This window comes from Rousettus aegyptiacus, unplaced genomic scaffold (genome assembly GCF_014176215.1).
Source record: "Rousettus aegyptiacus isolate mRouAeg1 unplaced genomic scaffold, mRouAeg1.p scaffold_m13_p_14, whole genome shotgun sequence".
Lineage (NCBI taxonomy): Eukaryota > Metazoa > Chordata > Mammalia > Chiroptera > Pteropodidae > Rousettus > Rousettus aegyptiacus.
In genome coordinates, this window is record NW_023416289.1 from 14,026,985 (window position 1) to 14,050,932 (window position 23,948).

A 23,948-nucleotide genomic window follows, 5' to 3' on the forward strand; every position below is an offset into this window, starting at 1 on the left:
AGGCTCCAGCTCTGCCCTCCAGAATTTCCCCCTCCTTCTTTTCTCTTTAAAAGTATTTGTTATGGATATCATTAAACATATATAAATTGGAATGAATAATATAATGAACCCATAAGTAATAATCACCTAACAAGTATCAATTCTTTTTACAACAGTTATCAATATTTCTTTTTTTTTTTTAGACGAGGCAACCCTTGGTTGACCTCACAGATTGCAAGGACCTTCTCATCTTACAATCTCTTATTTTTTATTTTTTAAAATTTATTTATTATTTTTATTATTCATTATTATTTATGCCTACAGCATCTGGTCTTCGTAGGTGGTCTCCCATCCAAGTACTAACCAGGCTTGTCCCTGCCTTAGCTTCCAAGATCAGACCGGATCGGGCTTGTTCAGGGTGGCATGGCCGTAGACCAATCTTATTTTAATAATATCTCCATTTATCCCCCAACTCCTAAATTATTTTGAAATAAATCCCAGATAACATACCACTTCGGCTATAAATATTTCATAATCTCTGAAAAGGGTCATGACTAATTATTAAAAATAACCACAATACTGTTATTACTCTGTTAAAAGAATCAACAGTAACTTGTTAATGTCATCAAATATCCATTTGGTCTTCAGATTTCACTGTCAAATTTTTACAAATATAATTCAATCAAGATCCAAATATGATCCACACATTTCAGATGGTTGATGTTATCTCGGATCTTTTAATATATAGGTGTTCTGTCTCTTATTTTTCCTTTTATTTGTTGAAGAAGCTGGGACATTTGATTTATAGATTTTCTCTCTATCTCAGTTTTGTTGATTACATCCCTGCCGTATAGTTTAACATGTTCCTCTGTCCCTTATTTTTCCTGTCAATTGGTAATTATAGCTAGAGGCTTGATTAGATTAGATTTTAAACAAATAATATTAAATAGGCAATATTTGTACTTCATTTGGGAGTCAGATGAGATCTAGTCATTTCTCTTTTTGTGACATAAGGAATCATTGACATTTATTGCCTAGAATCATTCTTTCAGTAGGGGTTGCAAAATGGTGATATTCTAATTCTGTGTTTTATTCTGCTAGTACTAGCGTTAATACATCTATACCTGGATACTTCCAGTAATCGACTACTTGGTTACCCTGAAGTACTGTATGTATAGGAGAGGCAAGATAAATTCTTGATTCCCATATTCACCAGATGTCAAAATAAGGATTTGGTTTTCTAACATCCTCCAAAGATGACTAATGAGGTTTGTCCCTTCTTTGTTTGTTTAATATCATGACGTGTGTAGATTTTAATATATTTGTTGTGCTTTGGTCTTTTAACTTTATTGATGTTCGAATTGTCCGTTGGCCAGTGGGAGCTTATTCAATTGGCTGCCAAGTCTTCTCTACACAACCCTGTAGACTTTGAGAGCTTCCTTACTTCTGGGATCACCGTATGTTTTAATCTTATTTTTTACCTTTCTTGGCCCAGAACTAGAGTCATCATTTCTCTTAGGGGACCTGGTTTTTTTTTTATTGAAAAATAATAGTTAGAGGGGGTGGCTGCATAGTGTAGTGATTAGCACGTCTGCTTTACATGCAGAAGGTCTTGGGTTTACGCCCCAGGTGGAGCCACGGACCATACTCCGGGTGCACCAGCCCCCGCCCCCCGCAAGTGCACCAGGGGTGCCAGGCCCCAGGTGCATGCCATAAGTATGTGGGAGGAGACACCCTGCCTTCAGAGACCCAGTTCATAAGGGGAAATGGCAACATCCATAGGTCATGGGTGGAAGTGGTGTGTGGGGGGGAATTAAAGAGGGGACAAAAAAAATAATGATAGTGAGAGACCATAATCTGAGTCCAAGGGGTTCTCATTGTTACTGGGTTGGTCATTGTTTCTAGGTTTTTCTATGGATTAGCTCTCTTATTACTCAGAACCTTGGAAAATACACAAAAGCAAATGGCTTGCTGGATTATATAGCTACAACTCAGCTGATAGTACTAGATGCCAGTTTCTTAATTTGGAATGGAGGCTCTGCCTGACACTTGGTCCAGTCAGGACGTTTTCTTCCTGTTGTCAAGAACTGTAATCAACATCTAAAAGGAGGAGAGCCAGCAGGTTTGATGCTCGGGGACCATGGTTGAAGAGTTCACATGTGTGATATGCTGGCTGTCTTTTAGAACACTTTATCCCTCTCTGTCCTGAGTCACTTGTCTTCTGTTCATTACAACATCTTCTGCATTTCAACATTATTTCACAAGAGTTAGTTTCATATGGGAAGAGGAAAGTGAGATTCCAGGCTAGGCTTGGCCAATCACTAGTCACATGAAACCACAGATGAACATGTAATTGGTGTTTCCCAGGAGTGGCAAGTCATTTTTCACTAATTCTGGGGTGGCTAGGAGTGTGACTGAAAAGTTAGACAGAGATCAACTCTTGAAGGATTTCAAAAAGCCATAGGAAGTGCTTTGTCCAGAGTGCAGGTAAAACTATTGGACTTATACTTTAGAATGTATGTGCAGTTTGAAAAGTGGATTGGATAGAGACTTCCAGTCAAGATGGTGGATGCAGGAGAGGAATATTTGGATTTTCTTTTCATGATGAGCAGAAGGTCCTAGGATTAAACATCTTGAAGCTCATCCACTAAAAAAGAAAAGAAAGAAAAAAAGAAAAGAAAAGTGGATTGGAGGTAGGGGCCACACTGGAGTTGAGAAGAACAGTTTGCAGGGTCTTATAGTAATTCAGTCCAGAGATGATGGCAGTCTGTCCTCAGGTGCCGATAGGAAGCCTTTTGGGGAATTTTAGGAAAAGGAATTGACAGGATTTGAGGGTTGGATAAGGAGACTGAGGAAGAATGAGTCAAGGCTGATGTTCTCAGCTCTGGTTTAGGCAACCGTGTAGGTGGCAAAGTGAAATTGTGGTGGAATGTAGGAGGAAGAGGTTGGAGAAAGATTGGATGGGATTGAGGGATCTATGCAAGTCATTCGAATGGAAATATGGAGGCTGTTTTTGGTGCTCAGGTGTGAGGTCTGAAATTGGGAGACAGCTTGGGAAATTGGGATAGAAGTGTGGCCACTGACACCAAGAGAGCATAGCATCAGAAGAGCAGAGGTCCAAGATGAGACACTCCCGCAGGAATGGCTTCCTTAAGCAAGGATGGGGAAAAGGGTAGTCCTGCCAGAAAAGCCAGAGGCATCCCCTGAGAGGAGCCCCAGGGGAGAAAATGAAAAAGAAGGAGATGGTGAATGCCACATGTAGCCAAGAGATTAAAATAAAGTTAAAGAGCTTTTCATTTGATTTTTCCATTCAGAGGTCATTGGTGACCTTAATGAGAACAGAGGGGAGAGGGGCTAGAAGCTGATGGCAGTGCATGGAGTAGATGGGCAAAGACAATGTACATAGATTGAGCAGAGCTTACTGATGAACTAATACGAGCTCAGCCACTTACTGGCTTTGTAACCTTGGGCAAGTAATTTATCCTTAGCTGTACAATGAGAGTATTAATCGGATCTCTCTGAGATGTTAGTGAAGTGTAAGCATGGGGCTTGGTGCTGAATGATGAATCAGAAAAGCCAGGTGCTCCCACCACGGTTGTTCTTTCCCGTCATTCCTAGGAGGCAGGTGCCCTGCTGGGCCTGGAGTTGGTAATGAAAACATGTCACATATGCTTTGCTTGGGGGCAAGTGTGCCTGTCTAATGGGCAGACCGATGGACATCAAAACAGCACTGAATGTACAGTAGGAATAGGGTACATTTGGGGCAGTGGTGGCAGGTGAAGAGTGACAGTTAAAGGGTACGATGCTTTTTGAGGTGATGAAATGTTCTAAAATTTCTTGTAGTGATTGCACACCTGCAATGTATGAGAAACCATTGAATTGTACACTTACATGCACAAATTGTTGGTATATGAATTATATACCAAAAAAATTAGGCCAGTGAGGTGGGAAGAAGGAATGGCATTAGTAGTCTCAGAAACATGAAACTGCATAGGGTATCAGAGGAGCTTTGGAGACTGGGAAGAGAGAGTAGAGTACTTGTCAGGGATGTGCAGGGGCTGAGTGTTGCTAGGTGCATCAGGCTGGTTCATGAAAGGACTTGAGTGTCTCAGAAGAGATAAGAGTTATGATTATCAGGAGGGATAAGAGTTATGATTAAAAAAAAAAAGACAGATTCTTTAATTAGGTCAAGGTTAACATGTGGGAAATGTTTTGCTTAAGAGTTTCTGTTTATGATCTTGCCTGGAAGCATTTTATAAGTTCTTTTTTTTTTTTTTTTTTGTCAGAAGAGACTGTTGAATTAGTTTGGACAGCAACATGAGCTTAGCTCAATTTAGAATCCCTCAGAGTCAGACACAATCTAAAGGAAGTGATAACAGTCCTGACAATCCAGTGACCACAAGCAGTTGGGAGAAGGATGCGCTGAAGGGAGCAAACACATTGAGTCTGAGCTTTGAGAGCCTGGGTCCCACATATACCTGAAGTTTTACCCTCACTGTTTGAAGATCCATGTTGTCCCCACTGCCCTGAACAGTGGTATCACTGCGTGAAGAAACCTCTGATGCCCCATGATTGATGATCTGGCATGGATCATTGGTGATGACTGTGGCAGCCTTGTTTGTTCCTCTCCAGCTTGCTGTTGCTGCAAGAGGATGAGGCCCCAGAGTGGGGGTGGAGGCTAGGGATAGGCAGGAGGGAGGTCTTGCTGCCACGAGCCAGCTCAGAATTGATCCCTTAGTAGATAAAGGGAACGTGTGGTGGCTGTGGAGGTTGATGGTGTGATGCAGTTAGACATTTGCTCTGGGACTCTGAAGGATGGATTTAGAAGGAGCCAGGCTGGCGGCAGGCAGCTATTCTAGGTCTCCAGGTGAGAGAATGTGGGCTGAACCAGGGCAGAAGTGGCATGAGGGGAGATGGACTGGCTCACAGACCAGCTTAGGGGATGAAACCCCAGGGTTGGGCCAGTTTTTATTAGATATGACGATGTGAGGGCTTAAAAGTCAGGCTTCTGACTCATAAATGACTGAGTGGGTATTGGAGCTACTTCTGAGATGGGGACAACCAGAGGAGGAAAAGTTTTGAGATGTGGATGGCGTGGTGGAAGAGGAGGTATTCTGTCTTAGATATGCTGAGTTGGGGTGTTTGAGAGAAGTGGCTGTGTGGGTCTGGAGCTCAGGGGAAGTAGCACTCAAGATACTAATCTGAAAGTCATCATTATGCTGGCTGGTGGCAGTTCGACCCACACCTGGCCATCTGTTGGATTGCAACCAAGTCAAACCTCCCTTAGAAGCCGAGTTCTTTCTGTGAGTCCTGCCAGAAGGCTAGAGAGCAGCCCTAACTGTGGGCCAAGTGGACACAAGCGCGCCTGATGAGGACACCTGGCAAGGAGCCTAGTTTGGCAAGCAGAGCAGGGAGAGCAACAGCCAGGGATTCCCGTTCTGATTTCTGCCGTGCCTCCTCCTGCATGACTAGGTGCGGTGGTTTTGTTTTTTATTTTCTTTTTAATTGAATAATTTTTTTTTTTAATTCCAAAAGTTAAGTTGGTGGAAGGGTGATTCAGTGTGGACCCTTTGGGGGACAAATTTTCACCACCTTGTTAAAACATTGCATGTATATATACGTATGACCCTAGCTCCACTTATAGAATTGTACCCCCTAGATTAACACTTGCGGATGGCATGTATAGAGGTGTTCATGGCAGGCTTGTTAGTACCAGCAACCTGTTAGAACCAACCAATATCCATTGACACAGATGTGGTTAATTAAACAATGGTCTATGCTTACGATGGAATATTATGCAAGTACTCAAAAAATATGGTGTTACATAAGGACTGATTTAGAAATATATTATTAGGTGAGAAGTTGCAAAGCATTATGTATGATATATTCCCATTTTAGTAGAATACCAGGTAAATACACATGCAGAATTGTTTGGTGGATAGACACTAAGTTGGGGAAAGGGACTGGAGAGATTGGAGGGGGAAAAGTTCAATTTCTGTTTTATGTACCCTTCCATTGTTTAGATGTATTGCAGTGGACAGATACTTTATAATTTAAAACATCTGATAAAGATATTTACAGTAAGGAAAATTAGAACATAACAGGTAAGCAAAGAGAAGATACACCAAACAGCCATCCAAGCTGAGACCCCTGCTGGTGACCCTGGGTATTTAACTTTCAGATTTTCATTTGCAGCTTCCCAGGGCTGGTGTGAGCCTTAGGGAACCCCCATCAAGCCTGTTCTCTTGAAACTTAAAGGCGCAGAGCCCTGGGAGTGGTGCTTGAGGGCCCAGGCCAGGGCTAGACATTTCATGTTATCCAGGCCAGAGCCCCAGGGCCCCTATCCAGGTACAGCTCCCCTCCTCACCTCACCTAGCCATTTTCCTTTCTTTCCTTTGTCTCCCCCTTCCTAGCCCCACCTCTTGGATTCCCTTTGCTAATTACATCTTGCACTGGTATATAATTTTAGCATGATGTTATCTGGGAAGCTTTTTATGGTTAAGACAGTAACAGTCCACATTGGAACTGATAACACTCATTTCACAAGCTCTTCCCCAGGAGGTTGTCAGAACTTGCTCTGGTGGGTTATAACTTGCTTTTAATTGGGTTTACTCAGTGATTTCTTAGGCCTGGTTTCTGAGGTAGAGCCAGTGTCTGAACCTATGCCTAGGGTGGCCTCAACATAAGCAAATGTTAGCCATCTGGGACCTTTGAAGATAAAGTTTTCTAGATAACCAGGGTTTCTGGATAGCAGAGAGGGAGAGACTCTAATACCGTATTTTAAACATTTTACATAAAACCCTTCTAGAATGTTTTTGTCTCACTTTCCCTTCCTATTAGTGGCACACACTGAACATAGCATAGCGGCTTCTTATTAAGGCTGTTAAACTTGAAGTGGAACAGGACCACTGTTCCTGAGTGCCCGGGTGTGCCAGTAGTTTTGTACCTGGGCCTCCGTCAGGCTACCCACTCCTCCTTCCCACTGTGGTCACAGTGCCTGCTATAGCACCCAAGCCCCTTTTTCTAACTTGTAGTTGTTCTCATGCTTTGGGCTGACATGCCAGACACACTCCAGCTTGTTAAGAGTGTCCACATCAAGAATGAACATGAGTGAAGACATGATGTATTTGGCTCTCATGTGCATCATCTCTGTGTGCTCAGGGTCAAAACCCAAGGGCCTCTCTGAGTCACCCTTCTTGAGTTCTGTGTGAGACCAGGCATCAGGCAGACCATAGGTCACTTTTGAGCCAGTTATGTGATGCTCAGCATGTGATTTAACACCCTGAAGCTTATTTTCCCACCTGTAAATGAAATAAATCATTCGCAGGTTGTTAGGATTCAACAGCACGGTGCCTACCCAGAGTGAATGCTCAGTAAATATATGATTGGATGAGTGACAACTCTATATTGGTACTGGCGGGGTACTAGACTTTGGGGTATGGAGGAAGAGAAGCTGAGGCTCTCATCCATGTCCTCAGTTGTCCTTTTTCTGGGTTATTAAGCACTTGCTTTTATTAGATGCAGCATTGGGCTGTAGAGATGGGTTAAAGAGCTGGACAAAGGGACCTGGAAACTTGAGAGGGTCTAGCTGAGTTGGAGAACCAAAGTATAGAGGACCGAGGATGCCCAAGTTTCTTCAACAGTCTCTTCAGTCTCATCTCTCAGAAGCCTCTGTCTTCACCAGTACAAGGCAGACCTCACGACCAGACTCATGTTTGCCTCGGTCCTATTCCCTGTTATTTATGACACATTCTTGTGTGGCTTTGTGGGTGCCTACAGCCTACTCCCCCAGGATTCGATGGCTGGGGGAGATGCAGAGACCAGGAGTCTAAGGCAGCGTGATTAAATTGGAGGGGTGTGTTGAGAGGGAGTTGGAGCTGTTGACAATGCTATCCTCCCTTTGGTCACAAGAGGGCACACCAGGACCACTTGGCTGCCCGAGAGGTGGGGAAGGGGGTGTGGCTGGACCAGTGAGTTACCCAAACTGTCTCCTTTGTTTTTCTGCAAAGCACCTGCCTATGGCTGCTGTCCCCCAGTCTCTTTCCTAGGCCCTACTTCTCTCACCCAATTTCCAGTTGACCTTCTCAGATTAAACAGAGCTCATGGCTTAGTGTCTCCTTTCTATTCATCTCTTCCCACCCTTATCTCCCTGTGCCCCAGCTTTCTGGGTAGGAAGGGGAAGGCCAGGGGATGATTCCTTGGTGCTCTCTGCCTCGATGGCCAGTGCAGGCTGCTCCAGCCTTGACAATCAAGCTATCCTCATTTACTTCTACCTGGGTCATGCTGGCAGCTCTCAAAGTCAGAGCAGGAGTGACAGTACAGTGTGCTAACCATGAACTAGGGGTCTTGGGGGTGCCAAGTAGGAGCTTGAGGCTGCCCAGGGCCACATACTTTCGGGCTCCGAGAAGCACTGCCCTTCCCCAGGTGACTTCTACTCTTGTCCTGCCACCCTGGTTCCTCTAGGAGAGGGAAAATTCATTCTCAGGACAGACTCCTCTCAACCTCCTTTAGTTTTTTGGGAGACATATAGGAGTGTATATGGCAAGATATGTGCATATAGGGTGACTCTGGAGGAGGTCCATATCAGCACCCTGAACTCTTTATAGGCATTATTGGTAAACACAGTCCTACTGGGAATGGGGTTGTTATCAGGTGATTGACAACTCTCCTCCTGCACCCCAATTTAGGGGTCTTTCTTTTGGCTTCCCTGGGTCTTACCTCATCCAACACCTACTCTTTAGCTGATTTTTAAGGGAAAAAAATCTAAATCTATTCTGTGCTCAAATATTGGTCTTCCTCCTCTTTTAGAAGTTTGAAAATCCACTGAGTAGACTAGGCTGCCATTGCATAGCCTGATGCCTGCTTTGCCTGTCTGCATCCAACACACTGCAGCTCACCCCAAAGTTTGAGAGGCTGGGCTGGGACTGCCCCCACATGAACATGGGTGGTCCTGAGAAGTGGTAGGCAGAATTGTGGCCGGGAAAAGAGATGTATGCAGGAACAGCCTGGACTGGGTGCTAGATGCTGTTTTTCTGGCCAACTTTGACCTGGCCCTGGACACTTGCCCAGACCTTGGCCACTCAGGCAATGGTTTTCAGGCTTTGACCTCAGCTGAGGCTTCGTGTTTGGCTAATGGATGGGGCTTTCCCCTCTGAGGAGTCATATGTGGTGTCTTCGCTGCTGCAGCTTGGCCTTTCCTGCCCTTGAAGCTCTGATTGCTACTCAGAGGCTCCCCAGCCCCAGGCCTCTTCTATACCTGCTGACAGTTCTGTGAGGGCTGCCCCATGGGTACCCATGCCTCTGGGCTTACCTTAAGCTTCTGAGTGATGGTCAGGGTTTGAGGTTGCAGAGAGTCATTGTGATCTGGGCCTGACCAGGTAGAGAGTATCAGAGCTAGCCAGGCCACTGGAAGTAACCTTGTCCAGTTCTCTTCTTTTACCTGGGAAATTGGGTCCAAGTGAGGCCCAAGGACTTGCTTATGGTCTCCTGACACCCGTCCTGGCTTCAGTCACACTACAATCTCTGATTTATTCCATCATTTGTTCACCGAAAGATGCCTGGACAAGGCCTCTGTGTGCCTGTGCCCCAACTCAGGAAGGGATGGTCAGATGCAAGCAAAATGAGTATTTCCATAGCCTTGGCTTTAGGCACCATAGCGCTGGTAGGATGCTCCAGCCAGGATCCAGCCTAACCTGGCTCAGTCCCACTCTTAACAGCAGCCTCTAGGGTCACAAAGCTCTCTCCCCCATCCAGATGAGCTTCAGCTTTTTTTAGTGTCCTTCCTCCAGAGGTCTTTGCATGCAGAACAGAAGCCCAGCATCAACGACTGACAGGATTGCTCAGGTAGTGTGAACGGGCAGACCTGGGAGTCAGACATGGCGTGGGCTAGCTTTTGGGTAAGCTCACTGCCACAGCTGGCCTTCCCTGGGCTGCCTGCCACCTGGCCACGCCAGATCACACTGGACCACTTTACCTCTCTCACTCACACCCAGACAAACTTAGATCTTTGTGAAAATGAAAAGAAGCTCTTCCTCGCAGCCCCTTCAGGTTCTGTAACTGCAGAGGCAAAACTGGGGAAGAAAGAGCTTGCTCAAGGTCAAAGTGCAGGGCAACAGCAGAGGGGTGGCTCCTGCCTCCCAGGGCAAGGCTGGGTCGCTTGATTCCCAGGTTGGGCTATGGTGGGGGAACAAATAGGAGAGTTGCCCTCCAAGCCCTGTGCCTCCCGGGACATGTCAGTCCCGTGGAGCCCTGGGGCCTGGGTGGGATGTCCTGGTAAGGGGCTATCCAGGCGGACCTCCACTCAGTCAGAGGAGCGCTTCATGGAACTCACCCTGGGTGCAGCAGTTACCAGTTCTGCCCCTCCCTTTGGCACATGGGGCTGTCGCCTGCCTGGCACCCTCCTGACTGTTGGATGAGTTGACTTCCTCATGGGATGAGAGATGCTTTCATTCTTCCAGCTGCAGGGACGAAGTATTTTTTGAGAGTGTGAGGGTAATTAAATATGGCTCTGCCACCACCTGCCACCTGTCTTGGAGTAGGGAGAGGGGTGGTGAACCTAGGTCAGACGTCTTGCTGCCTCCTGGACATGGGAAATGACACTCCCATGTGATCCGTGTATCAGATATGTTGGTGGGTGCTGCCGCTGGTCTCTTGTCAGCGAGGCCACTTCTGCGGATCAGTCCCATCCCCCTTTTGTGAATGCCTTACCTCACTGAAAGATCTCCAGCATGAAACAAAACGCTGGTTCAGGGACTGAGGAAGGAGAACTCACTGTCCTTTCTCTGTAGGAGCTTTGCCTCGTGCCAGCTAAAACCAAGTAACTTGCATGTGGCCGTGCCAGCAGTAGACTCCAGGTTCTTCCCAAGACTGCTGGCCCGTTAGCCTGGGGGCTTCCCATGGAGCAAGAGCTGCCCTTGGCTGCATCACATTCTGCCTGCTCCTGATGCCCCCAGGGCAGCAGCACAGGGTGTGGCAGGTGATGCAGAGTTGGGTCCTAGCCTCTGTCTGGGTCCTTGGGGCTGCCCAAAGCTCCATATGATCTTGCTGATAGGTGAGATGAGACATGGGCTTAGGGACGGGAGTCATAAATTTCGAGGCAGCTCTTTTCCTCCTTTGCCAGGAGGTAGCAGAGTGGGGTCTGTGTGTTTGCATGCCCGGGCTGCACAGGTTCCCCCGCAGCCTTTGTGGTGGCAAGAAGAACACGCCTGATCCCCAGGGAAAGCGTCAGGCCAGACCATGGGAAGGAAAAACGCATTCTGTGGATCCTTGAGTATGACAGCCTGAGCAGCAGCCTGGAGTTGAGAACACAGACCATATGAGGGGCTGAGGGTGTTAGCTGGGAAGCTCTAGGTGGTATCCTCTCCTCCAGGAAAGATGGATTGTGGTGGGCTGTGCTCAGTTCTCTCCATGTGACACTGCCTCTGTTCAGGGTCTATGGCGGGCGTCCTGGGAGGCTGGCAATGTAGGGACTTTCACTAAGTGACTGGTCAGGATCCTGGGTCCAGAGAGATTCCACAAGCTGCTTGGGGCCAAGTTACAGGACAGGATTTGAACTCAGGTGACTGTGACTCCAAAGTCCAGGTTCTCTCTCCCCTTCTCCACTCAGCCACCTAAGGAGCAATGTTCTGAAACCAGTGATCCAGCAAAATTGTGCTGCAGAGGGGGCCTGGGACTTTTGCACGGACCAGCTGATGGATGATGGGTGGACTTGCACTGGTTAGAGGAAGAGGCCATGGGCATCTCAGTTGGGGGCAGGGCAGTGCCAAGACTGGATGGGAAATGGCATTCAGCACCTGAGAGAGGGGAGGAAGAACTGAAATTTATTTGTCAGGAAGAGTTGGAACCCAGAGTTAGTTGGTATTGCATAAGGTTTGCAGGGAGCCTATGGTGGGCCCTGGCAGAGGCCTTGAGGTGAAGAGGATGCTTAGTCTGTGCTGCAGGCCCCAGGTAAACTCAGGGTTAATGGTTTCCAAGCTGTGGCTCCCACACTGGGAGTTCCAGATGTGGCACTCTGACCCAGATGTGGTACTCTGGCCAGGCAGCCAGTGTACACATCTGCTTTGGAGCTGATATGAAGAAGAGGTCTCACCCGCCTCCAGAGCTTGGGGAGGTGACTCAGGCACAGCACACTTGCCAAGTGGGAGCTCTAGCTCCAATGGGCCACCAGCCTGACCATCTGTCCACATCTGTCCATCTGTTTGAGTTTCCCTGCTTTGAGACCCTGGAAGTTGCAGCATCAGAGATTCTCTGGGGCAGAATGAGTACTGGAGCTAGAGCCCAGATCCAATCCCTTCAAAGCAGACCTCTCACTTGGGCCCAGAGGAGAAGTACAATAGGCTCCAAGGCCCTGTCAACCTCGCAGAGAGTGGCAGGACGGGCACACTAGGCTCTAGGGAGCATATTGCACATCTGGTTTCACTCAGCTGGCTACAATTCCTAAAAACCCCTGAGCTCCCCAGGAGAGTGTCGTTGAGTGACCTCTGGAAAAGCAGAAGTTAAGTCTGGGAACACACTGTCCTCTCACACTTTGCTGTAGCCAGCTGGCCAGGAGGACCCCTCTGTGGGCCATGTGTGAGTCTAGAGCAGGGGGCTGCCCCGCCTAGTGGACTGTGCCAAGGGCTGCCTCTATGCCTGTTGGGCTCCTGGGGCTGCAAAGGGCCAAGACCTAGACCCTCCCTTCCTGCCTCCCTGGGGCCCTTGGAGAGGGGCTGCAGAGGCTTGGAGGCTAGAGAGGCCACGTGCCTCTTGCCCTTGGGATCACTGTAGGGGTTGAAAGATCACTTTCAAGGCTGGCAGGATCTGGGAAAGATTTCAGAAAGTGGATGGAGGGCAGGACTGCCAGCTGCCACCTCTCAAGGCCTGGCTGAGGCTGGCTGCCAAGCCCACACTTTGTCCTGTAGAGAGTATAGGTTAGGCTAGGGGTCCCCTGCTGGGTTGGTAATTGTAGGTGCCAGCTGGGGTCAGGGCTCTGCTACTGATTAGTCCTGGCCCAGAAGACCTGGGTTGAGTGGTGAGCAGTGGGTGGAGGGACAGATGGAAGCTATGGGGCCAGCTCAAGTCTGGTGCAGCCCTCCATACAAGCTCTGGGAGGAACAGCCATGCCAGGTCGGTGTTGGACTGTAGCCTGCTCAGGTGCCTTCGGCGAGCTCAGCTGGACCCTGCTGGAGCTAGGGCAATGGTCTTTGACACAAGTAACCTCAAGGGTGGACAGTGGTGCCTTGTAGAGGAGGCAAGGGCTCTCACTTTCCAGGCTGGGGGTGTTCCCTCCCAATGCAGTCTCTCTGGCTCCGCCTGAGGAAGCAGTCTTGTTTCCTGCACTTCAAGGGCTTCTCTTTAGGCCATTCTGTGGACTTCCCTGGAGCACTTGCTTGGGGCAGAGATCACAGGCAGGTCGTCCTAGGTGAAGAATAGCACTGGTAGGGCCCAAAGTCAAGGGCCGAGGCTGAGACAGTACCAGGATTGAGGGCATGGGGCCTCACAAGCTGTGGGGAGGAGGCAGGGCTCTAGTTCTGGGGCCACAGAGGCTTCTGGCTAAAAGTGATAATGACATGTTTGAGGACTTCACTCTGGTGACTGGGTGGAGAGTGGACTTGGAAGCAGGGGGCCACAATTTGGAGCAGGAAGCCAGCAAAAGGCCACTGTGGTGGTGGGGAAACCTGGGAGGCGCCAGGAGATGGAGTTAGGGAGAGAGTCCCCAAAACATCAGGACAGGCAACACAGGGAAGCAGAGGAAGTCTGGGAAGGTCTTGGGTCAGTGAGGGGTGCTGAGGAGCAGGCCCAAGGCCCTCAGGGAAGGCTGGAGGCACTGGAAAGCTGAGTTGGTCAGCTTCCTGTGTGGAGGGATGTAGGTCAGACTGCAGAGCTGACTTCTTGATAGCAACAGCATCTTCTTGGACGTGAGAAATCAGCATCTGAGGAAGTCTTTTGCTGTGAGAGATCCCAAGTTGACCAGACATTCCTGGTGCCGGGCCAGGGATGGGAGGATTTGGGGTAGACAGCTGGGCTTGTGGGTAGACCAGAGCTGTCCCTCGAGTCTGTGCTAACCAGGACACTGCTCATGCCTCAGCCCAGGCACGTCTGGGGCTCTCAGGGGCCATCACAGAGGCTGTCAGGCTGCTGAGCTCAGGGCACAGAACAGAACTAGCCCATGCCTTCTCAGGGCCCCTGGCGTCCTCGGCTGCCCTCGGGGGCTGGGCCAGGGCTGGGTGGCCAGGTCTCCCACGAAGCTCTCAACAAGTTCCAGGCCTCTCCTGTGCTCAGATCCCCCCAACCCCATCCCCAGTCCCTCCCCCGCCTCTTTGCATCCCTCAGATTGAGCAGGAAGCTGGGGGTGTGGGGGGAGGTTTCTAATGGACCTTGTCCCAGCCCTGAGGACTGCCTAAAGGGGTTGGGGCTGCCAGCCATTGGGCCTGGGCGCCAGGTTTCTCAAACAGGGTCAGAGCTGGTTCAGAAGCCCTGTGTGGGCCGATCTGAGTGATCCAAGTCATTTTCCTGGTTGGCAGGCTGTCACCTTTCCCTGGGTCACAGGGAGACACGGGGCTTGGCTCGGGAAAGTGGTCTGGAACAGCCCTTTGACATCGTCCCTGGGGGCTTTTAAAAATGAGTTTCCTGGTAAGGAAGACTCCCAGGCCTTGGGCAGGATTCTTGGTAGAGTCTCCCGGGTTTGCTCTGATCTGACAAACGCCAGCAGAAACCACCCGGCTGTCTGTGTTCCAGCAGTGCTAGGGGCTGTGGCTTCCTCAGATGCAGCGTCAGCAGAAAGCAGCAGCCAAGGCAGGGGTGTTTGCTTTAAGGCCTTTGCTAAACCCCAGTGGCTGGGGGGCATGCAAAGGAGAGCCCACCCTCAACTTTGTCCCTCTCGTTCAAATGCACACATTCTTAGCTTCTCAAGGAATGGCTGATGCCACAAATGATGCCAGAGGGGCTCATCCATGAGTCATGACAGTCCAAGGTTTCTATCCTGACTGTCCAGGCTGCCTTAGAGGTCAGTGACGTAGCAGTCCCTGGCCTGTCTTACCTCTCCGCCACCTGCCAGCTCTTTAGGGACTAAAGTGTGTCTGGATAGCTGGATCCATATTTGAAAGGCTCGTTCTGGGCCAAGGGCTATGGAGAATGTGGTCAAGGATGTAAAGAGCAGGGAGGGGAGGAGACCAGAGTTGCAGATGGATAGAATCCACCAGGTCTGATAGACCCCTGGCCCCTCCATGCCTAACTATGGTACTCTGGACGAGTTTCACGTTCTCTCTGATTTCAGGCACACAGGTTGCTCCTGCCAGGGTGCAGAGATGAATACTGACCAGTTCTAGGTGTCAGATGGAGTCATCGGGGCTGGAGAGGGGAAAGGATACTTGGTGGTTGAGAAGTTGAGGAGAGAAGCCATGTGGAGCAAAGGTGGAGGCTGGGGCAGAGGAAGTTGCACATTGCTGGAGACCTAGGGAAGCTAGAGTGGGAGGTAACAGTGATGGCTCTCAGGGAAGCCTCCTGGTGGCATGTGCAAAGACACCTGGGGGGAACCCAGCTCCTGGATACTTTGGAGGGTAGGAGTCAGGAGGCTGGGCTGGGGTCCAGGGCAGGTACTCACTGTCCTGGAGAGTAGAGGGGCCATTGGCATGAGGGACCCTGCCAAGAGGTTTCTGTCCTATACATCTGGCCTGGCCTCCAGGCCCAGTGGTGAGCTGGAGATGAAGAAGTCTTATTGCCCAAGAAGGCCTCTCAGCTGGCTGCGAAGGCTGGGTGGATAAATGGACAGGTTTGGGCTGGCAGCTACTGCCCCGGACAGTCTGACCTAGAATACCACATTCTGACCAGGCTTCCAGCTGCTGTCCACTCCATAGCCTTCCCTAGTGGGGCTCTGAGCACCTGCTGTGCCCGGCCAGAACCCCCTGCCCACTTTTTTTTTTTGTTTCAAGTATCACAATGTTTATTGATAAAGTATGTAAAATCAGGACATGAGTATGACTTAATACATTAAGTAGGCTTAATTTCAATACTATAACGAGAGACCAATTCATATTCTTGCCATTTGCTTCACACTCACAAGAACTATTTCAAGGACCTCTAAAAACTGATCAGTTTTGTGCAAGTAAACCATGTTTCTTTTAAAAAGAGTTGTGCCCTTGCCCAGGGTCAAGAGCATTAACATCTAGCATATAAAGCCCATTACAAGAGGTAGAAATACAGGTGATATAAGATTACATCAACAACCATTAGTTACGGTTAAGATTTTTTCAATAACAACCAAATGGGCATTCAGTATTACCGAGCAAAGCACCTTCTCACACATGCCCTATTCCAGGTGTAAGTAGGCCTTGGCCAGGCTGTGGTGAGGATGGGGAGAAACAGAGCCTGGGACAGGGGCTCATGGCAGATGGCCTGGGTTGAAAACATATGAGTGTGTACATCTTTGAGGCAAAAAGGCAGCAGTGTCCATGTGGCAGAGCCGGGGACTGGTGGCTTCTCCCTGCTCCATCTTGCCCTTAGTTCTATCCCTTTTTTGGGTGGCCATGGAAGAAAAGTAGGTGTGAATAGTAGAGCGATGGTGAAGGCAGCAGATGGTGAAGGCCTCCTGTAAGCCTCCTGAGGTTAAAGTCCCTTCTCTGAGTGCCCAGGAGCCACAGAGGACGTGAGTGCTACCTGCGCCCCGTGTGCCACCCAGAGACGCAGGTGGAAGGCGTCTACTCCAGCAGCGTGGACACTCCCTCCTCCCTCTCCCTCCCACATACACTTCCATATCCTTTAGCCAACCTGACTGCAGCATTCTTCTCATGGGGTACAGGAGGAGGGGCATCACAGCAGTCCCCTAAGCCTGTAGAGGGTTCATGGGTCACAGTCTCTTTTATTTTCATTTTTTAATTAAAAAAAAAATTTTTTTTAATTTTTACATTTATTCACTATCTTTTAAGCAGCCCAGGCAGGATAGCATGGCCTTTCAGGCCACAGACACAGTGAGGCCTTGGTCAGGGGGACTGCTGGACATGTTCACAAGTGTCACCTTTCCTGTTGTCCTTGGGTGACTTTCCCAGGGGATGGAAAGCATGCAGTCTCTTGCAGCAGAAGCCAGCCCTGGCTGTTGGGCCTTCATACACACACGCGCGCACACATGGTTCCTTCTCAGCCGCTGCCCTTGGTGTGCCATCACTACCACACTGTTCCTCGTTTCAAAAGCCAGGAGAAAAGCTTCCTGCTGTCTTCACCAACCCTCTCCCCAGCCTTTTGCCTAGTCCACAGTTACTTACTGAGCATGAAAACACACAAGAACATACTCCAGGATACCACAGTGTCCTTAGCTCTGCTGTCATGGAGCTTATATATCTGTGCCAGGAAGGGTATGTTTTACAAAGAAAAAGCACAAATGAAAGGACAGGTGTTGGGGCTGTAGGAGAGGCCTCTGAAGAGGGGTGTTTAAGGAGAGATCATCACTTTCCAGGCAAGGAGACAGGGAAAGGCTCTGAGCTAAGGATGTACAGACAGGTGATGTGATCTGCTTTGTGTTTTAAGATAAATCTGGCTGCATATGGAGAACAGACTGGAGCATGGGAGGCAAGGGTAAAATTAGGAGACTGGTAGGTCGTTGCCATGATCCCGCTGGGTCTTAACCTGTCCTGCCTCCCCAGAGCCCTTCTGCTCTGTCCTGTCCTTCCTTTTTCCTCACCCCTTTCCCTAAGGGCTCAGGGGAGCCTATAGTATTGCCTGCCTGCCCCCAGCCACTCCCAGAGCAAGGCCATTCTTCTCTCAGCCTCCTCTTCCCCTCACACCATTTGTTTGTCCTCTAGGCCACCTGTCACGTACGCCATCCATCCTCCTGGCTGGTTATCTTTGTATGTTTTCCTGTCCCTGCCCTCTACTATGGCCCGCCCAGTATACTCTCTCATCCTCTCAGCCATTTCTCACTGCCCTCTCCATTCTACTTCCATGTTTTGTGGCATTTCCTTTATTTCCTATCTATCATTTCTGCCTGGGGGTATGTTGGTTTGCTCTGCTTGCCCTGAGGCCCTGGAAAGCAGGGCCTCTGTCTTATTCTGCTCTAGGTTAGGGCCATCCTGGAGCCCACCAGGCAGAAGGGCTTCAGAGGCTTGTGAATGGCACCTTGGGTTGGGGTTTCCCAAGCCTTGTCATTTGGAGGAACAATGGTTCTGCTTGTGCTTAGACTCTGTACTCTGCTTGGACAGTGTACTGGCTCAAGGCCCAAGGATCGGGGCATCTCTCGGGCCTTGGCTAACTCTTTTGGAGTAGGCCCTGAGCCAACAGAGAGGCGGAGGTGGGGACAGGACATCAGGGTAACAGCAGGATACAGCTCCACAGGGGATGGGAACTTGGGGCCCTGAGGAAGCTCAGCATGGCCACCCCTCACCTCCACATTTGGGTTTCAGACCTGAAGCTGCACCTGCAGAGCACGGACTATGGCAACTTCCTTGCCAACGAGGCATCACCACTGACAGTGTCTGTCATCGATGACCGGCTCAAGGAGAAGATGGTGGTGGAGTTCCGCCACATGAGGAATCATGCCTACGAGCCACTCGCCAGCTTCCTGGACTTCATTACGTGAGTGCACCCTATGATACCCACCCCCCCCACACACACACACACATGGTGAGACAGCTGTACGTGATGGACCTGACCCAGCATGCACTTTGGCCACCTGCTCCTGGCTGTATGGTTGGGCTGGTCATTCAACAACTCTGGACCTCCAGACCACCACCCATAGAGAGGGGTCATCATCCACTTCACTGATGGCTGGGAATCTGGTGGGTAGTCGAATGTCCTACACTGCCATGCTGAATGAAACACCTTTTCCTGCACCTTTGGCATTACAGAGATTGGGGTGGGAAGACTTTTTTCTCACTCGCCCTACAGCACCCACACTGAACACTCACAGGGCTTCCCACCCCTCATGCCAGGGTCAGAGGTCAGGGGATGGACAGAGCTCTAAAGAGCCAGGTTCTTGGGATGTATTATTCAGGCTTTCTGCTCTTGTTTGGGCTGAAGCCCATTCTTCCTCTTCTCTGACCTTGGCCTTGGGTCTCAGGGAGAAGGGATGGTCAGGGTGCTGAACACTTGGCTACCTTTCCAAGTTCTGGCCAGGCCCCTGTGCTTCTGATCCTTGGCTGCCCAGTTTCCCCATCGTCTAACCCCTGGGTATAGGCCTGCCTCTACAAAGTTCCTAGAGATGCTGAGAGAGAAATGGACCTGGAACCTGCAGGATAGGGGAAGGCACTTGGACAAGGCAGTCTCTGCTTGCCAGGTTTACCTATGGAAACAGGGAGGTAGAGAGACCCCCTCTACAGGAGTCATGAACCCAGGCCAAGTAGACAAAGAGATGGTCCCTGTCCATGACTGTCTCACACAGTGGTGAGCAGAAGCATGGTTGGTGGCTGGGTTATATAAGTGTGTTCTGAGTTGGAAGAGTGTGAATGTGTGTTTTAGGGAAGTATTTCCAGGCACTCTTCTGGGTACCATCTAGCTTTTACCATTCCCTGATTATGGTGCCCTCACTCTGCTCCTTAGGACCTGGCATTACCTGCCCTGCTTATGCCTGAAGGAATAGGGCTAAATTCTTGCTGCCTGTCCTGATTCTTCCTCCGCCCCAGCCAGCAACAGCCACTACGCAAGATCTATTTGCTCAAGTGGGGTCTGTAGCCAGAAGCGCTCCATCCTCAGGGGCTACACAGGCCGGAACACCTAAAGAGCTCAGGGAACCCACCCAGGCTCGGGATCAGGATCTCTCCTGGGCCCATGGTCCCTGCCCTAGCCCCAGTCAAGGTATAGCTGATATGGCCCTACTGGGGCAGGAGGCCAAGGGATGGGGTGTGTCTTGTGTTGCTGCATTGGGGATCACACCACAGCACTCTGCGTGCCCCTTGCCCTAAGGCCAGAGCTGAAGCCGTACAAGGAAGCAGTACATTTATTGCCAATGCCCAGACTTCACCTCGTCTGCACAAGGTTCCTTCAGTTTCCTGGTGAATGTTCTGGTCTTGCCAGCTAGGCTGGCCAGAGGAGGTCTAACCTGATCCCATGACAGTGGTCAGAGGGCAGATGTCTTTCATCCTGCTGCCCACTTGGCCACCTGCCTATGTAGCCTGGCCTTGGCCTGTCTTGATGCCCTGAGAGGCTTGGTCTCAGCCTGCCAGGCCATGAAACCAGAGAGAGCTCTGAGCGTGACTGAGGCTGCACAGCCGCCAGCTCTTTGCTGGAGGTTGGCTGCAAGCACCAAGTATGCTCAAAGCAGCCAAGCACTATCCTGCGGCAGGCTGTCACTTCCCGCCCCTTCCATTCATGGGTGATTGTGGCTTACAATCTTCCCGTCCCCTTACTCCTGCCCTCACTCAGGAAGAGCTCAGCAGCCACGTGTCAGTCTGTCTGAATTTGTGGCTACTCAGACTATGACCCCGTCATCTCCAGTGACCCGCTTCTCTGCCCTCGATTTCAGCCACCCCCACCAATGGCTGCCCAAGGCCATATCACCCTGGAACTGCTCCACTCCTGAAATTGCTGAGTCAGGCACTCCCTCTCTACCCACAGCCTTCAGGCCCTCCAGCCCACTCTCAGTCCCTTGTGGGACGTGGGTTCCGGACTCAGCAGGACACTGGGTCTTGTTTCCTCCCCTGCTGCCCCTTCTGTCTTCATTTTCCTCCCTCCCCAGCTGAGGTTCCCTGGTCCATCATTCAAGCACTCTTCTGCCAACATCGCAGCTCTCTTGGCTGCCCATCTCTTGGTCCCGCCCAGCTGGCAGCCCCCCAGCCCTGGAGGAATCCCAGCCAGCCTCCAGCCTGAGGCACCCTCCCCCATCTCTGCTGCTGGGAGCTAAGCTCGGGGAGCCAGCCGGCGTTGAGTGGGTGATCCCTGCTGCCAGACATGCATGTAGACCAGCTCAGTTGGCCTTGGCTTGTCCCTGCCCAGCAGGCCACTTGCTCTCTACTCAGCATTCTGCAGCCCCCGGGCAAGGGTGGGAAGACTACCTGCCCGTATTAAACACCGTCCCTCTCCCACTCACCAGCCGCCTCTCTGGACTAATCGCCTACCTCTCTTCCACAGAGATAATAGAGGCCAGTCCTCCCAGCACTGCATCTGTACCCCACCCCCCCGACCCCCGCCAACTCCAATTCAGTGGCAGAGGCACCCACCCCTTGGGTCCTTCTGCCAGTGTCCAACATCACTTCAGCCCATGCCCTGGACCCTAAGCGGACATTCATCTGCATTTCTGTCAGTTCAGCCACCTTCCTTTCCAGATTCTTCCTATCAGCATCTTAAAAAATTCAAATCTCTCACACCATTAAAAACCTATCTCATAGGTCCTAAACTTTGGTATTCACTGACTGTTCTCTCACCTCCCTTCATCCTTGGAATCTCCAGTTAGCTTCCAGCAGTCTCATCACTCTACTTCAAGACCCCTGGCTAAGGTCACCACTGATCTTCATGTGGCCAAGGTCTCCAGGCCTAATCAAGAGCCACACCTCTCTCAACTGCCCCCAGCAGTCTTCTTCCTCTCATGGTGTCTCTCTGATTTAATGCCTGCCTCCCTCGCTGCCCTTCTTCCTCCACTCTACCTCTTCCACCTCTACTCTGGCTTATCTCAGGAGTAAGGACTGCTATTGTAGAAAGGGGTGAACCCTTCTATAGGGGCCCTTTTAGGGGATCTCCCCACAGCTGGGGAGCTGCCCCAGGGTGGCCAGAACAGGCTTTTGCAGGAGGCAGTGATTTCCATGTCACTGAAGATGTGCAAGCAGAAGCTGGTCAAGACCTCCTGTGCCCTCCCGGGGTGAGACACAGTGTCCAGTGGTTTTGTAGATCCCAGCCGGCCTTCGGCCAACACACGTTACCAGTATCAGCTCTGGGCTAGGCCCAGTGTCAAAGGGAGGGAGATGTATGGATGCAATGGGATGGGTGCTAGTGGTGGTGTAGACAGCTCCTGAAGAGGCCTGTGAGTAGCTGCCAGGAGCCAGGGTCTCAGAAGGCTTCCCAGCATTGAGAGGACTCCAGGATCATGTGGGTGGGGTTAGGGAAGCTACTTGGGAGAGTGGGTGGCCAGAATGGAGGCAGATGCCTGGCATGAACAGACAGACCCTGAATGAGAGAGGTCTTCCTAAAATAGACTGTCATTAGTCATATGATCTTGAAAGGATTCAGTTCAATCTCATGCAGTAACATGTAATATGTCACTGTACCAAACACTTCTTCCAGATCCAGCCATGTGACTTGGGATAATAGAGTTTCTATTAGGGCTTTTTGGCTTTGGAGGGGGTCTTGGTCTGGGCCATTCCATGATGGTTTCCCATTGAAGAGTAGACCCCAGAAGGGAAGCCGGGGTCTTCTCTTATGGGAGAAATGAGTTTGGTCTCTAGGGATTCTCAGGTGGGCCTCAGAGACCTTTGTCCTTAGATGAGTGAGCCTTCCTGAAGGGGGCCATCCCCAGTGTGCAATACCTGCCTGCAGACCAGGTGCCCCTTGGCAGAGCCTGGGCATGGTAACTTACATCATCTGGGGAAGGTAAGGTGCCATCTTTCTCCTGTACCAGGGGCCTCAGTGCTACCAGCCTGGAGTGGGCAGCTGGAAGGAGGCTTTATCCCAGGACAATGGCCTCAAGCGCCCTGTGGGCCTGTTAGCACACTTGTCATTTTCTCCAGGATGTATTGCTTCAGCCTTGGGCCCCGCTTGGGCCCCGTTGCATCAGGGTTCCTTAGGCTCCCCTGTCCTGGCCCTCCAGCCCTCATTGTCCACAACTAGTGTTTCTGTGTTGACAGCAGGGTTTTTACAGGCTAGGGCTATAGACCTGCTGTGGTTTCTGGGTCCTGAGTTAGACCTGGCTCCTGCCTTGAGGAAGAGCCAGAACCCACAGTTTTCCTAAGCTTGGGGGAGAAAACATAGGAGCTCTTCAAGGGCCATAAGGCTTAGGTAAAGTGGGAGAGTCCAACTGAACCTAAAGGGTGGGACAGGATTTTAATAAGGGGAAGGTCAGGGCTTCAGTAGTTCTTTTATGGGCCACACCTCAGTTATCCTGATTGCAGAAGGGAAACAGGCTTGACAGCTGGTTTGCTGACAGCATAGCTTGATATCTCTTCACTTTCCACCCTGGGTGGGTCTCTGAAGACTCAGATGTGACTGAGCATAGATACTGTTACTAGCAGCTCCTTCTGGGAGCTATGGATGGACAGACTGGCAGGGGTGCTGGCCTCCTCATCAGCACCAGACTGGCCCCACCACTGGGATGGTGAGAACATGGAAGTAAGCCTTGCTGTTCCAGCAGGTGGCGCCAAGGGGCACACCAGAGGGACAGGGCTTGGCTAGGGACTCTGAAGACTTCTTGGAGGAAGTGGCTTCCTAAACTCCAGCCCACGATTTCTGTGGGCCCAAGCTGACTCTTCAAGGCATAGGGCAAGGGAGGGCCTCCAGGCAGAGGAACATAGACTGCCCCGTTCTCACTCCACGAGGGCCTCTTTGGCCCGGCAGCAGCCGCTTATATATTCCCCAGCTGTCTCCCTCTGAAGGGAGATGCTGACCAGCTGGAGCCTCATTCTCTCCTGTTGAGGCCAAATGAGGGGAGGACTGGTAGAGTGGCTTTCTGAGGGCCAGGAGGCAGCTGCTGAAGCCAGGCATGGAAGAGGAGGGTTTCCCTGTCTGCCGAAGGCCTTGGCCTTGGGAGAGAAGCCCATTGCTAGGCCTGTGTCATCTCTGCCAGGCCTGGCCTGCCTCCTTTTTCCCAAGAAAGAGGATTCTGGCTCTCCTTGGGCAGGGGGGGGAAGCAGGGGCTGCTGCTACAGCAACTTTGTAGATGACGCATGGGGAGGGAAGTGCTGCGCCTGGCACAGCGCCGTCCAAGGCCTAACCTGGGTTAGAGGGTGCCTTGGAAGGGGCTGGGGGTGTGTGATCGCAAGTGACCCTTACTTGGCTCAATGTTTTCCTTGGTGCCCAGCTAAGATTTCTAGCAGGAGAGGCTGGGGTCAGCCACGGGGTGCAACCGCCAGCCCCCACGTCTG

General features: G+C 50.7%; 1 protein-coding gene and 1 pseudogene across 1 annotated transcript in view; one reads left to right on the forward strand and one right to left on the reverse strand.

Moving 5' to 3' along the window:
- The window catches only part of ATP6V0D1 (ATPase H+ transporting V0 subunit d1), a 40,091-nt gene that overhangs the window by 7,235 nt on the left and 8,908 nt on the right, over positions 1 to 23,948 (forward strand). Inside the window, exon 2 of the mRNA XM_016163698.2 lies at positions 18,348 to 18,519. Coding sequence (XP_016019184.1) covers positions 18,348 to 18,519 — 172 coding nt within the window. The remainder of the gene's footprint in view (positions 1 to 18,347; positions 18,520 to 23,948) is intronic.
- On the reverse strand, positions 295 to 414 carry LOC118611904 (annotated as a pseudogene).